We start from the raw sequence: 14,668 nt of genomic DNA on the forward strand, positions 1-14,668 counted from the left end.
GTCGGATAGGCACAGTACCACGGTTGCCTAACTCTCTATCATGGATGGACTCGTACCTACAATACAGAGATATAAAATATAGCCCATATCTACAGTCCCATGAATCTTCTTGCGAGAAATAGGTAGAATGTCTGATTCAGCCGGTTTCACAATCCCTCGTATTCATATCTCCAAAGTCGAAACCTCCCAATCTGGAACTCGTCTTCAGACAGACCACCAGGTAGACAGTGAACCTAGCAGTGGTGCCACATAGGCAGTGTAAAGGATAGAACCCCTCCTTTTTTTTTTGGAACAGTGTCAACTCAAGACACTACTGTAAATTTATACTCAGGCAATCCGGATGGGCATGACTAATCCTCAAATTGACGCCCGTACTCCTAATCCCCTTACCCACCCTTCTAATATGATCACATGGAAATATTTCGCCGTCCAGTCGGTGCAGATACGAACACCCGATGATACACACACATATATCCTACTGTATTATTATCATACAAAATACCACACAGAGTATGCCAAGTACTGGAACTTTGGCGCAATTCAGATTATATGGATCTACCTGTTCTGGTCATGTATCGCGCCTGGCATCAATGTTCAAACTACTCACTACGACCTCGATTCATCCTTTGTGGGCACTGGGCACATTATTGCAGCTTTGATCATCACGGAAAGTCTCAGATTGGATCGGCCCAGGTCGGGACAGGTACGAGCTCCTGGCCCACTGGAAAACATGGGATACCTAGGACCGATGAGCTCAACCTCTATAGCAACAAGTGAGCTTGGCATGCGTGTTTCTTTATACTCTGACAGATACTAATTTTGGTAATTTCGGACCGACTCCCTCGAGCCTTGCTCCAAGGTTCAGCCAAAGCCTTGATCGCAATAAGGTCATTGCCCAATAACCAATGGACCGTGATTTCTTCAGACAGGGCCTTGAAAACCAAAGCGAAAAGAACAGAGTGCATTGCGGAAGAAACTAACATGATATACTCTATCAATAAAACTGCGGTTTATGGTCAATCCCCGTGTCACGGAGTCTCGCTGTGGCAATTCCACAGTGCTAACCCGCCTGAGTCATGGCTTTTTCTTCTTCTTTTTTACTTTCTTTTTCTAGAAAGCGATTCGCTCTCCAGCTTTCTCGATCCAGATTACCGGACAAAAATCCCCCCCCCCGAAACCCTTCCCTACTGACCCTTGTAGACGGCAGTTGCGTTGGCCCAGAACTGATCAAAGACACCATCCCCCGTGATTGGAATGATTGACTTGGGAAGCTCCTCGCCCTGGTCATTCCGATCATTGACTGTTGCAGCCTTGGTTTTCATCATCCATGCTTCTGCAGCATGAAACTCGGTAGTGGCCTGGGCTTGATCCCCTCGATCCAGTGCATCGAGCATAGAAATCAAGTGTTGGCAAGCTTTGGCCCACTGCATCGCAACCGTCGTCCACGGTGCTACATCGTCCGCAAATCCCTTCATCGCCATGCGAGGAAGCACGTCGGGAAGGGTCGCCAGTAAGGCCAGACGACTGCTCAGCGTGGCACGCCCGTTGTCTCCGCCAGGGGTGGTGGTCGATTTTTTTGTCCGGCCCGCCCAGAATGCTGCCACGTCTTGGCTCAGCTGAGGCGCGTGAACTTCTGGCGAACGGTAGGGCCAATCTTGGTTGAGATCAACAAAGGCGAGCAGAGCGTCGTGCACCTTCTTATCAGCCCCCGAGAGTTCCCAGAGAACCATGGCCATGGAGTCTTGTGCATTGTACGTGGGCCCATTCCACATGTAGTCACCGTAGTTGGCAAGTGCCGGCATCGAGGCGTATGCTTGCTCCATCGGATTGGAAGTGAAGCCAAGAAGGTATTTGTAGAGACCCGGGGCCCGGCCAGTGAGTGGATTGAGAAACAAGCGATCTCGTTTCCCATCATTCACGGGGAAATTGTCCCACAAAAATAGCTTGTCAGTCACATAGGTTGTATCCGCTCGCTGAACGCTTGTGTCGTTGATTTGATCACTAAAAACCCCCTCGCCAGTCCACTGAATGCTGATGTTCTTGTTGAGCATGGTGCCGAGCTCCCCCTTGTACGGGTCTGGCGCACTGCCGGCGTAGTTTGTCGGAACAATTTCCAGGTCGTTCAGACCGTTCGGCACAAGGTATTCTTCCTGAATTCGATTCAGATAGTAGGCCTGAGCGTCGGCAAGCCAGTGCCAGTTACCCGAATCAACCCACTTTTGCTTATCCGAGTCGCAGTGGAAGACGGTAGGTATGTCGTCAAAGGCAATATAAAAACTTCTCACGCCGAGCTTACGAACTTGGTCAAATTTCTCAATAGTTGTCTTGAAGTCGGCGTCGGAAGAGTAGCATAAATCCAAGCCTGGAGAAAGAGCAAAGGTAAAATCGACGTGGTTGGCATTCGCCGTTTCGACAAGCTCCTGGAGCTGGGACAAGGCATCGCCGGTATAGAGAGAGCGCCATTTGGCACGGAGCAAGGGGTCATCCTTGGGAGTATAAATGTACGTGTTCATTTTGTGCTTGCCATAGAACACAAGCTGATCAAGACGAGCCTGGTGGGACCAGGGCTCACCGTAGAAGCCCTCGATCGAGCCACCAATCGACATGAGCGGCCAGTCGCGGACGTGAACTCCGGGAATCTCGTGGTCTCGAACGAGCTGACGAAGTGTCTGTGCCGCGTAGTAAGTGCCACGCTGGTCGACGCCATTGAGCACGACACTAGGCTGGCCGTGATAGGTGCCGGTTGCAAGGACATAACCATCGGGAAGCAGACCATCTGCAGATTTTCCGGTAAAGACCTTGGCAATATCGACCGCGAGATGATTTTCAGCTTGAGTTCCAATAACGATCTGCGTACCCTTGCCTGTCGATGTGGGTGAAATAACGGTATTTCCCCCGACCGATGCCACAACAGTCTTGATTACATCAAGCGCACCAAGATCAGTTGTATTGCCAATAACGATGGTCACGTCTCGCTGTGAAAGAGTAATTGCCGGGCCTTGAAAAGACAACTGTTGCGGGGTGGGTGATAGTTGGAGCGGATTACTGGCCCGACTCGTGGGTGCAGGTGCAGCCTTTGCTGAAGCAACGACGAGCAAAATAAGGACCAGGACTGGTAAGGGGAATGCCCGTCGTAGTTGGAAGAGCATGGTGACGGGAATGGATAGACTGTCGTTGAGGGGGATAGTTCATGCAGTGCAATCGATGCCCCTCGGGTTGCTTTTGGATTTTTTGCCCCTTTGTTTCACGACGAACACATGGAGAGTCTTATATTTCTCGGCAGCATGAAGTTCTCTGTGGTCCGGAGGATGATCATCGAGGGTAACGTTCAATGATGGCGACCTTCCTCCCTCTTGACCTTTCTCCCCCGCTTTAGGTAAGAACGACACCTGCAGGCGTTAGCGTAGCGCACTTCTGGCGGGAAAAAAAAACAGTAAAGATCGTCCTTTTCTTCCACCAGCCCTGAAAGGCCTTTCTGAGGCGGAGAAGGGGGGGCTGCTGTAGAAATTATCAGCCAGTCCAGCAGGCGAATCGTAAAAGGTCTTCATCGAGAGAGGGAGTAGATCAAAAGAACTGCGTCTTGTCGATTGCATTAGGTCTTGGATCAACTGGGAGGACGATTACTAAATTCCACCCACCATGAGACTCGGAAGAAGTTCATCTTCACCCATCGTTGATGATTCGCGAATAAACCCACCGAGACTTTTTGTTCTACGCTCCCGGGCATCGCATCGGAGGATTTCATAGCAGAGATTCCTTTTTGAGTAGTGATCGGCGTCAGTTGAATGTCTTTATGCAGGCCAATCCAGGATTCCGTGCGGGGTTCGAGTTATCGGCCAAAATCGAGGTGGATAGGATTTCGTCATCTTCCAAAGAAGCGTAAAAGTGGTAGGAAAAGAATCAGCGCTTGGTGCAAAAAAGGTCTTTGTTGTTGGTTTTACGTTTTCCAATAGTCCAGAGAGCAGTATGCAACTTTTACAAATTCCCCATCACGCGGGCTAATTATCTACGATGCTGTGGTCAAGTCGACGCAGAAGCTCTCCACGCAGTGAGCTGCAATTATATCACAAATGATAAGCGTTGAGAACCCAACCACCAAAGATATTCCACCATATCTCCGCAGCTCTAAAAAGAAGTTTCACCTCGTCTATTGGATGACTGAAAATTTAAACATGATTACTCGATACCGCTCGCAGGTCTACATGTCATTTCTCCAGAGATCAAACTAGAAGATTGGACTTGCCATGATTTGGATAGTATACCAACCCCTACTCCAGATCATCTCTGTCTCGACCTGTTAATAAGCGAAGATCTTTCTCATACTTTTTTTATTATCAGAATTTTCTCCAACATCCGGATTTTGTCTGGTAGGATCAGCCCGTCCGTGTAGATAGTGCTTGTAGAGGAGTCGAATGCCGATTCCCCTACCAAACCCTACCAAAAGCGTGAGAGTCCAGGGAAGAGCTACGACTTATGACCGCCGACTTTGCACAATCCAGTGATCTCTATCAAATTGGCGGACATGGACGTCATGCTTGATGGCCTGGGCTGTGATTGAACGGGCCTTGTTACATAGCCACCTGCTATCTGCCGGGGGGAGTGGTGGTAGGGAATTGAAGACTCGAAGAGGAACTTGAGGAGGGTTTTCAGATTGAATTACGAAAACGTAGAAAAGAATGCCTTCACTCATAATATAACCGACTCCTTATACCTAGAAAGCATCACCCCGTCTACATGGAGACCAGGATAAACAAAACCATCCACAACGGTTGGATCTCTCCGACGCAAGGGCAGATCCTTACATACCAAAGTACCTATAGGTCCAAAGACTAGCCGACCATACTGAACAAGTGAGAATCTCGATCAATCTCACCGAGTTAGTTTCATCTTTCGGCAAAAAACAAAAAGGAGATCTTGCGGCGATACTTGTATAAATGTGAACGAGGCAAGGATTCATTGCAGACTATTTTTTTCTCTCTCTTCAGGTTTAAGATTTGAAATAATATCGTGGAGACCTTTGAGTTTTTTCCTAGTCTGGAGGAAGTAGAGGCGTTGGGTCGAGTGTACATCACATAGGCGAGGATATCAAACTGAACAATAGCGGGATCATGTTCAATGGCAATTCTTTTGTTGTTTCATCACGCTAGCAGGATATCTTTGACGCCCGGGAATGGAATGGACAGCGTTGCTCGGATATCGCGGTGCGTATGAATCGTTGCCTCGGCGCTGACAAGGACAAAGTCAAAATTATGGAGGTTAACCAGTGGGAAATGTCAAAGGGCTACTACGGGTGATTGTTTTCTATTTGGGAAACTGGGACCTACCTACTATCTATGTTTTTGACTATCGATATGTAGATATTCTCTGTCAGTCACACAGGCTATCTAGTAGAGGTCCTCAATCTACATCTTGTCCCCATCTCCATGCATCACGTGCTGTAGACTGTGCCTCCCCAGTCCACCGTCCCAAGGGAATGGTCAGTTAAAACACACATGGTCATCTCCCATCGTTGAAACTGGCCGAACCGAGGAATTGGAAACACTCTACGGATTCTCAGTACCTCAAACTTAAAAGAGACCAGTGCCAATCACACTGTCGGGAGTTTATTTTTCCCTTGGGAGTGTTTCCACGGTGCTGTTCACGCCAACACTGCCGTGCACAGTTGCCCACTGTTCGAAAATCATAGCAGTCAGTCCGCCACAGTGTCAGCCTAGAGTGGTCAAGAATTTTTCTTTTTTTCTTTCATCTTGGGGGTCCTACTGCTGATACGGGTGCAGCCAGGTGTGTTTGTTTTGGTCTCCAGATTGATGGGACTGTTCGCCGAGAATGAAAATTGGGCGAGTGACTCGTACGCCGAGGGGGAATTGAAAAGTCAATTGCACCCTGACGTCAGAGCAAGAAGATTTTTTTCCCCGTGTGTCGAGAAAATACATACTACATACAAACTGTGTAAGTATCCATGTCGGAGAACCTGATACTTGATGATACGATCATGTGTGCCAGGTCCAGTGTAGATGTGTGTGGGTGTCCCGTGTACATCTGTATATATTATCACTGAACAGTACCTCAACTCTGCTCGGGGGATCATCTGGTCCCCTCGTCTTCGTGAGAGTTGAACCTGGCGTAGGTCAATGTAATCACCCTGATTGAGAATTGGGATGGACTTGGACTTGTCTTGGCCGAGCCATCGGTGGACTCTTCCTCGTTATCGTCACGCTTGACCGGGCGCGCAGTCCGGCAAGTCGTGGGTATCGTTGGGTGGAGATCCTCCCACATGGATGGAATTTCTACGAGACCTTCTTCAAATGAAGAAAATGTGAATTTTCCTCCTCAGAAGAGACGAGTGTTTCTTCTTCGAGACCTATTCCGTACCCGCTGGCAAGTCACTGGCACCGTCTGTTTAGAGAGGGGGAAAAACAAAAAAAAAAAACAAAGAAAAGGAACAGAACGAGTCTGCTCGCTGACAGACCTTACGTCGACATGTCCAGTTCGTCAGTCTCATGCACAGTGTTCACATACGTATGCCCGGACGAACGACGTGCAAAGAAAGTTCCCTTTTTGCAGTGTTTTTGAAACACCGGCGTCGATCGGATGCTGGGGGGGCCGCGCCACCGGGGCCTTTTTGAGTGGTCCAGAGGCTGTCGGCAGTGGTGGCGCGCGCGAGATTCTTGACCTACTGAGATGATTCAGTTTTTTTTTCCCTCTCAAAGGTATGCAAATGGTTTGGGTTTTATCGGCGTGTCGCTGTGGAGGGGAAATCAGGTCCCCTCGGACAGGAATCATGTTTCAAATCAAGAACCGGAGGTCCGGCGTCGACAATATGTATACCATCGACAAAACTTGGGTCGCAGGGTGAAAAGCCCAGATGGGAAACTCTCATGGGGGACGGACTTCCTTGGGCGGAGGGACAGCAGTAGACCAGTAGATCGATGGCCGGCCTGGGCGCTCTTTTTTTTTTTTTTTTTTAAAATTTTTTTTTTTGGCATTCTCCAGTTTTGTGATCTTTCGCCTCTTCTGGAAGTTGAGCACTACGCGAGAATTTCTTCCCTGTCCCTATAACCTCCGAGGCACTGGCGTGGACTTCAATACCGCACTCGTGTCCCATGTGACTCTCCTTGGCCTACGGTGGCAGTGACCAGTGACCAGTTTGTTTGGCCGTGTGCTGGTGTACCACTGTCCGTCGAATGGAGTCTGCCATTGTGCTGGGACCCGTACAGGCCCTGGTCTGGCCCTCGTCTCGATTTTCCATGGCCCAGGATGGGTGACCCGGTCACCGAGAGGGGCCCAGGCTGTGGACAACTGCCCACCTCTTTCGGAGGGAGGGGGGGACTGTTCCTCTCTCGCAACTCCGTCGGACCTTTTCTCCCAGCGTTTTAGTGTGCAGGTTCGTGGATGTGTGCCCTGAACGGGTCCGTTCAGGTACCACTTTGAAAGCGCCACCGATCCACCAATCAGAACTCCTTGTGGCCCGACCGTCCCAGACAGCCTACGCAAGCTTTGATCCACGGTCGAGTCCGGCCTCGGGGAGACTCCACTCCTCCATGCTTCCATTCCTTCCTCTGGTGGAACACCATTTTCGCGGAGACTGGGCCCAGTGGCAGATGGCCAAAAGATGAGATGTGGAAAAATGTGGAAACGGTGGATCAGATGGGGAGAGAAAGGGAGGGGGAAAAAATCAAAAATGGGTCATCGGCCGTGGGCGATTCTGTGTCGCGAGAGACGGGCGTCTCCTGGACAGGACAGACTATTCGCGTGGGAGAGGGTGCCTGAAAGGTCTGCAAGGGGCCAGCCAATACCCGCCCACCACGCCGGCTTTGTTTAACCGCCGGATCCAACCCCATACACTTTCCAACTTTCCTGTTCCCACCTTTTGTAGTCATACGGTACCTGATAAAAGATTCAATCAGCTTTTTTTTTTTTCTGTGAATGGAGCAAGTCGGTGATTTATTGATTTATCGACCACCCTCCTCGGTCTCAAAGGGCTGCAGAATCCCAAGATGACTGAATCTCACAAAACCCAGAAGGGTAGACCAGTCGTACTGAGAAACCAGTCCCCGCTGGCGAGACCCACCCGGTGGATTGAATCTGTAATGACAAAGACCGCTGCTCACAAGCAGCCAATCTGCTTGCGTGGAGTCCTCGGAAACAACCGTTGATTTCCATTTCGACAGAGATTGTAATCATTCTGGTCTGTGTAACCAATCAGCCATGAGGCCCATGCCATGATCCTGATGGAGAATCCACTCCGAAGTAACAATGAAAAAGAGATTCCACGCACGTTGGCAACTCGCCATTCCAAGTCACGGCCAGGGTACAAATCGACTCTTCTGTCCCCATGACGATAGTCATCCCCTGGCCACTATATTTAGCCCGGGAAGAGTGCAGTGTCAGTCACACTGGGCACACACTCCATTCACCACGGTCAATAGGGACGATCATGGGGCCAGGGCCAGGGCCAGGGCCACTGGGGGGGCCAGAGGGGTCCATTGGGGGCGAGAGTCGATCCGTGGGTGACGCAGGCCAGGCACGACTCCACCGAGAGCATCCCCGCTGCAGTCCCTCTGCACCGCTGCACGCTGCATCCAACACGGCCTTTGTGTATTCCGCATCCAATCGCAGCCTTCGTACTGCATGTTCACCCCCACTCCTTGCTCGGCAAGAGCAAAAGATTTCGGAAGAGATCATGGAACACAAAGGATTGGACAACAACGAAAAATAACAAAAAAAAAACAAAAAGGGCCGTTCCAGCCAGGCGGTTACGACGTTGGATCAGGTACCCGTTCGGTCAAACTCGACGCACAACCCACCGAGACGAGGACGCGAGAGCATATAAATCACTCTCGTCCTCCTCGTTCTCCCAATCTTTTTCCAAGTCAGCGTCTCTGATTCCAGTCCTTCCTTCCCTTCGATCCTTTGAGATCACTCGTCTATCCTTTGATCTTCTAGTCACCTGTGCCGTGCACGGTCTAGAGTCCTTCCTTTTCCACACTCACCCATTCAGTCATTCCTTGAGAACGGGTCTTCTCTCACAATCTCGACGGTGAACTCTTGAAATCCTGCTGTTCTTTCCATCCTCTTGTGATCGCCCAGCCTCTCTTCAAGCTTCCTCATCATTCGGAATCAACCCCCTCCCACAATGGTCTCGTTCACTCGTCTGTTCACTACCGGCCTGGTCGCCGCCTCCGCTGTGGCCGTCCCCATCGCCCAGCCGGTCACCGTGGAGGTCCAGCAGCGGAGCACCGCCAGCTCCTCCAAGCGTGGTGCCGCCTACAACGATGTCAGCACTGTCCAGCCCCTGACCTCCTCCGGTGGAGTGTCGTGGGCCTACAACTGGGCCATGTCCTCGTGGGGCCAAGCTCTGCCCTCCAACGTCGAGTTCGTCCCCATGCTCTGGGGTGCCAAGGACTTTGGTGGCTGGTTCGCGGCCATCGAGACGGCTCTCTCGTCCGGCTGCGGCTACATCCTGGGCTTCAACGAGCCCGATATTGGCTCCCAGGCCAACATGAGCCCTTCCCAGGCCGCGGGTTACTACCAGAACTACATCACTCCCTTCAGCGGCAAGGCCAAGCTCATCTCCCCCGCCGTGTCTTCGTCCACCAACGCCGGCATGGGTCTCTCCTGGCTCGGTGAGTTCTTGAACGACTGCTCTTCCTGCGGGCTCAGCGGTCTGGCCGTGCACTGGTACGGTGAGACGGCCGAGCAGTTCAAGTCGCACATCACCCAGGCGCTGTCTCTGGCCGCGGACCACGGTATCCCCGAGGTCTGGGTGACCGAGTTCGCCCTCAGCGCTGATGTCGGTGGTGTCACCGACGCGTCCAACACCGCCGCCTTCCTCTCCGAGGTTCTGCCGTGGCTCGACGCCCAGCAGGGTGTCTCTCGTTACTCGTACTTTATGTGCGCTGAGAATTACCTGGTCAGCGGTAACGCCTTGAACCAGGCCGGTCAGGCTTACGTCTCTGCCTAAGCGTGGATGCATCTGACACACTCTGACGAGGCAACTCACCTCTTCCCCCTTTTCTCTTTTTCCTTGTCATGTCTGGCAGACGGCAAGACGAAGATGAAAAACACAAAAAGCACCACGTTCCACGAATCCATGAAAAAGAAACAATGACTCTTGATGTTCTAGATGGCCTTCCTTTTTTTTTGGTTGATGGGGAACTCCTTTCTATTCCCCCCGATATGATTGTTTTTTTTTTTTTTTGCAATCTTTGGGTTTGAAGCACTTTTGGGCTTGATGCCTCTTTCAATGTATCTACGAGCGCAACACGATGAGCGAGCTCTCGTCTCGGATGATCTTGGAATTTGATCTTGGTTTTTTTCAACATGATGTTAGTATTTTCCGTATCGTACACGGTAACCATGTAAATTTCTGGAGGCTTGGCATTCAAGGACTTGATGTCAGAATAGAATCTCTTAAAAAGACAACGGCTCGGTACCTTCCCACCGTTGCGATTGAGCTTGCTTCTCTGGTTCTTTCCAGTCAAATTCCAATTTTGTGTTCCTGGCTCAAAAACCAACAGCTCTTTTGATGCATATCCCTTTCCCTCCCGTTATACAAACTCCCTAAACCCCGGGTATTTCCAAGACTAGGAAAACAAGAACAGGAAAAAAAGACGGACAAAATATAAAAGACAAGGAAAAACCAAAAAAAAAAACATCATCCCCAGAGAGGAGAACTAAACAGACCAGGATGCCCCCTCCCCCACAGATAACCATGATTGAAGCGCCTTTTGAGAATGCGTGTAAATGCAACACTAGACAACCGAGGGGAAAGAGAAACACAGACGAAATGAAAAGGAAAAGGTAGTCGGATGAAAAACAAGAATTTCGAAACCCGAAATCCGAAAAAAGAAACACAAAAGCCGAGGATCATGTCATTACCACATCTTCGGTGTGGGTCGGTGTATTCTCCGTTGAAACAGTCTCGAGAGGCGCATCGGTCATTTCGTTATCGTCCTCTTCATGTTCAGCCGCAACGTCGATCTCGTTGCTGACGCCAACAGTGACGGCCGTCGGACCGACATTTGTCCCATTGAGGGTCGAGTCCTGACCATCTTCCTCCCACACTCGAACCGTCTTATCCAGTCCGCAGCTGACAATGAGGCGTGTACCGTTCAATTTGCCCGTGTGCACGCCCAGAACCACATCCGTGTGACCTTGGATGCGCTGCAGGATCGACTTGCTAATAATATCCCAGCAGAGAATCGCACCGTCCTCACTGCCGCTGACGGCAAAAGCCAACGGGGGAGTCTGTTTGGCTGCGTCGGTATCCGACGAGGCGGACGAGCCGTAGTACCCGAAACACCCTGAAAGGCTATACTTGTGATTGACGTGGCCCTGGAAGGTCTTGATGACGCGGCTTTCGACGTAATTCCACATGCGGATACATCCGTCCAGCGTCCACGCGAGAATGTATTTCCCGTTGGGCGAGAACTTGACGCACGTCGCGGGCGGGTTGTCCTCGTGAACGAGGGTCTTGAGGCATTGACCACTGTGTGTGTCCCAGACGCGAACGAGACCGTCCAAGGCACAGGAGACGATGAGGGTGCCGTCGTGGACGACGTCGATGCCGGCGACGGGGTCGGAGTGGGCGGGGAGTGAGCGCATCACGCGTGCGCGGCGGACGTCCCAGACAAAAACGGCCTCATCGTAGGAACCGCTGACGAGGATGTTGCCTTTGGGGGCAAAGGCAATTTGGTAGACGTAATTGTGGTGACCTTGGAAGATTTTGGAGTGTGCACGACCCTAGAGCGTGGGGGAAAATAATGCGAAGAGTGGGTTAGAACAGGGGCCGAGGACGGATATCATGTGGTCATGCTGGAGAGTCGCCAGAAAAGGAGGGAAGATATAGGTCGGCACGAGCTTACAGTGTTCACATTCCAAAATCGTATTGTCTTATCGTCGGACCCTGAAGCAATCCATTGTCCATCCGGACTCCACGCAATAGTGGAAATGCCGGCCAGATGGCCCTCAAAGGTGTAGATCAATCGGCCCGTCAATGTGTCCCAGACTTTCACAGCGGCGTCGGCACCTTGAGAATAGAGGGAATGTCAGCATTGTGCTAGTGGCTCCAAGAAAGCAACTTCAATTCCACAACAAACCTCCACTTGCAATCATCGAACAGTCCGGAGAGAACTGCACCGCCGACACGCCGCGCAGATGCCCGCGCAGCACAAATCTCTCTTTATAGTTCAGTCGTTCGGGCTTGGCAGGTATTTCCACCGAAGGGACCGGCCTCGTTGAATGTTCCGCAGACCCTTCTTCTTCCTTCCCCTCCTCCTCATCGCCAATATTCATCACATCGTCGTGGGATTCTCGATCGGATTGGGCGTTGCTACTCATGCCGGCATGACGATCAATTGGCGAAGGGCTGCCGCGCTCCCGCGCGTCGCGCCAATCCTCTTCAGAGCTGGCGGCCTGGTCGCCAGAGATTTCCGATTCTTGAAATTCTCTCGCTTCCCGCTTCAGTCGTTTCGGGGGGGTGCTCTTGTTTCTGGACCAGCTTCGTCGCTGGTGCTCGGCCTCGGCTTGTTCAGTGCTTGGGAATGTCTCGTTGGGCGAGATCTCCGCGGGAGACGAGCCGCGCGAATCGCGCCGTCGAGTTCGGGGGCGCGCATTATCCATAGGCAAAGATCTGAAAAGGGCAAGACAAAAAAAAGAAACGGGCAATTAAATTGTCGAAGACGGCGACCCAGTCACAAGTGGTCAATCGCGGCTCAAAACTTTTTGTCTGTTGACGTTTGGACGCAATTGGATCTTTTGACCTCTTCCCCGCGCGGCGCCGAAAATCAAGCGATAAACTTATCGCCCACATCAAGCGGGCGGTGAGTGTGTGACTTTACATCACCGATCGACACTTTCCAGAACGGAAGCTCTTCCTTGGCGGACTGCCAGATATCCACTCGATACGTTGGATCTTTGAGCATCCAGCACAACTTTTGTCGAGGTCAAGTGAAGCCGAGGACTCTCGGGTGGCACAATGGCCAATTCACTTCCTCCCACCGAGGCCCCCACTCACATTCGAATCCTGACTCTCAACTGCTGGGGGGTTTGAAATTCATCTCCAAGTTCCGTCATGAACGTCTATCGGAGATTGGACGCCAGCTGGCTCTGGCCGACACACCCCCTGAGATTGTAGGTCTGCAGGAATGCTGGACCCAGCAAGACTACCAGAGCATTCGTGACCAGACGCAACACATTCTCCCGTATGGAAAATTCTATTTCGGCGGCATCTTCGGGGCCGGATTGGCCATCTTGTCGAAATGGCCGATCGAGGAGAGCAGCATGTACGGGTATCCACTGAACGGACGACCCACGGCTTTCTTCCGCGGCGACTGGTACGTTGGCAAGGGAGTCGCTTGTGCTCGAGTGCGCTTTGGACCAGGATCGGCCGATGTGGCCGAGGTCTTTTGTACGCATCTGCATGCGCCGTACGAGCGAGAACCGAACGACTCCTATTTGTGTCACCGGACTGCGCAGGCTTGGGAGATTTCGAAACTGATGCGCGGTGCTGCGGAGCGCGGGCACCTCGTCATTGGCCTGGGAGACTTCAATATGATCCCCTCGTCTTTTGCGCACAAGTTGATTACTTCGCAAAGTCCTGTTCGTGACGTGTGGCGAGAACTACACCCTGATTCATCCGTGGGGGCTGCGATAGACCCTTCGGAACAGGCGCGGAAGAAGCCCGTTCCATCAGCAGAGTACAATCTCACAGAGAACTGCGCTACGTGCGATGGTCCCTTCAACACATGGCGCTGGCCCAAGGAGAAACAAAAACAGCTGTTCAAGGGTCACGAATCACCCGTCGATAAGGATGGTCCCGATACCCACGGCAAACGACTGGACTACATCTTCGTCGGGGACGGTGGCTATGCTCCGGATTTCCCTCCGCCCCGATGGTCGGTCGAATCTGCACAGGTCAGCATGACGCAGCGCCATCCCACCCTGCGCTGCTCACTGAGTGATCACTTTGGCGTCGAGGCTGTAATCACCCGAACACCTGCTGGACGAGAACACTCCTCTGCCCCGCCTCCTCTCGACGACACGCACCCTTCGCCCGACTCACCTCCTCTGAAAAAGACCACGTCTACGTCCCTGGCCCCCAACGCCGCTCTGTCCCCCGAAACCTACGATGTCATCCTCGAGATGATTCACACGTATGTACTCCGCGAGCGATCCCAACGTCGCTGGCGAATGGCCCACTTCATCACCTCGATATTTGTCTCGATAGGGTGCATGATTGGTGTGTGGTGGGTCGGTAGCCGTACATATATCGGATTTATCCTGATTCTGGTGAGCACGTTGAACTTTGCCGCTGGAATCCTGGATGGGCTAATTGGGGGCTGTTCATGTCTGGTGAGCTTCGTGCTCTAAAGGAGTTTGAGTGGGAGGTGCGGAATGCGCGGAGCTTAGTCGTGGCTGCTGAGAAGAAACCTGAGAATTAAATTCGTGAAAGCGGAAAAAAAAGAGACTGGGGTTCTATGTCGTCTCCAAGAGCTTTTGCCTTTGAACTGTGAATAGGATGGGGTGATTGTGGATTATAAATAGGCTGTATGATACCTACTACTTTTTTATACTTGTCAGTCGAGATTCCGTCGTATAGATTTATCAAGACGGATCGATTTAATATATGTCATCAACTATTCCACTACTCCACCATCACTCGGAC

The 14,668-nt window shown here is 51.5% G+C and overlaps 5 protein-coding genes across 5 annotated transcripts; 3 read left to right on the top strand and 2 right to left on the bottom strand.

Moving 5' to 3' along the window:
- Nucleotides 1-1,184: 1,184 nt before the first annotated feature.
- On the bottom strand, nt 1,185-3,149 carry POX_d05771 (uncharacterized protein; the record flags this gene model as incomplete). The annotated part of the gene is made up of 1 exon (XM_050114608.1): nt 1,185-3,149. One exon carries the CDS (start codon nt 3,147-3,149, stop codon nt 1,185-1,187), a length of 1,965 nt encoding a protein of 654 aa, XP_049969559.1.
- A 4,478-nt stretch (nt 3,150-7,627) lies between these two features.
- POX_d05772 (uncharacterized protein) lies at nt 7,628-7,822 on the top strand (the record flags this gene model as incomplete). The annotated part of the gene is made up of 1 exon (XM_050114609.1): nt 7,628-7,822. The coding sequence occupies one exon, from the start codon at nt 7,628-7,630 to the stop codon at nt 7,820-7,822; it is 195 nt and encodes a 64-aa protein (XP_049969560.1).
- A 1,314-nt stretch (nt 7,823-9,136) lies between these two features.
- On the top strand, nt 9,137-9,964 carry POX_d05773 (uncharacterized protein; the record flags this gene model as incomplete). Its single annotated transcript, XM_050114610.1, has 1 exon — nt 9,137-9,964. One exon carries the CDS (start codon nt 9,137-9,139, stop codon nt 9,962-9,964), a length of 828 nt encoding a protein of 275 aa, XP_049969561.1.
- Nucleotides 9,965-10,869: 905 nt separating this feature from the next.
- POX_d05774 (WD repeat-containing protein 5) lies at nt 10,870-12,624 on the bottom strand (the record flags this gene model as incomplete). Its single annotated transcript, XM_050114611.1, has 3 exons — nt 10,870-11,745; nt 11,868-12,031; nt 12,102-12,624. 3 exons carry the CDS (start codon nt 12,622-12,624, stop codon nt 10,870-10,872), a joined length of 1,563 nt encoding a protein of 520 aa, XP_049969562.1.
- A 355-nt stretch (nt 12,625-12,979) lies between these two features.
- Nucleotides 12,980-14,373, top strand: POX_d05775 (uncharacterized protein; the record flags this gene model as incomplete). The annotated part of the gene is made up of 2 exons (XM_050114612.1): nt 12,980-13,048; nt 13,105-14,373. 2 exons carry the CDS (start codon nt 12,980-12,982, stop codon nt 14,371-14,373), a joined length of 1,338 nt encoding a protein of 445 aa, XP_049969563.1.
- Between the last annotated feature and the right edge of the window lie 295 nt (nt 14,374-14,668).

Source organism: Penicillium oxalicum, chromosome IV (genome assembly GCF_001723175.1).
Source record: "Penicillium oxalicum strain HP7-1 chromosome IV, whole genome shotgun sequence".
NCBI classification, from domain to species: domain Eukaryota; kingdom Fungi; phylum Ascomycota; class Eurotiomycetes; order Eurotiales; family Aspergillaceae; genus Penicillium; species Penicillium oxalicum.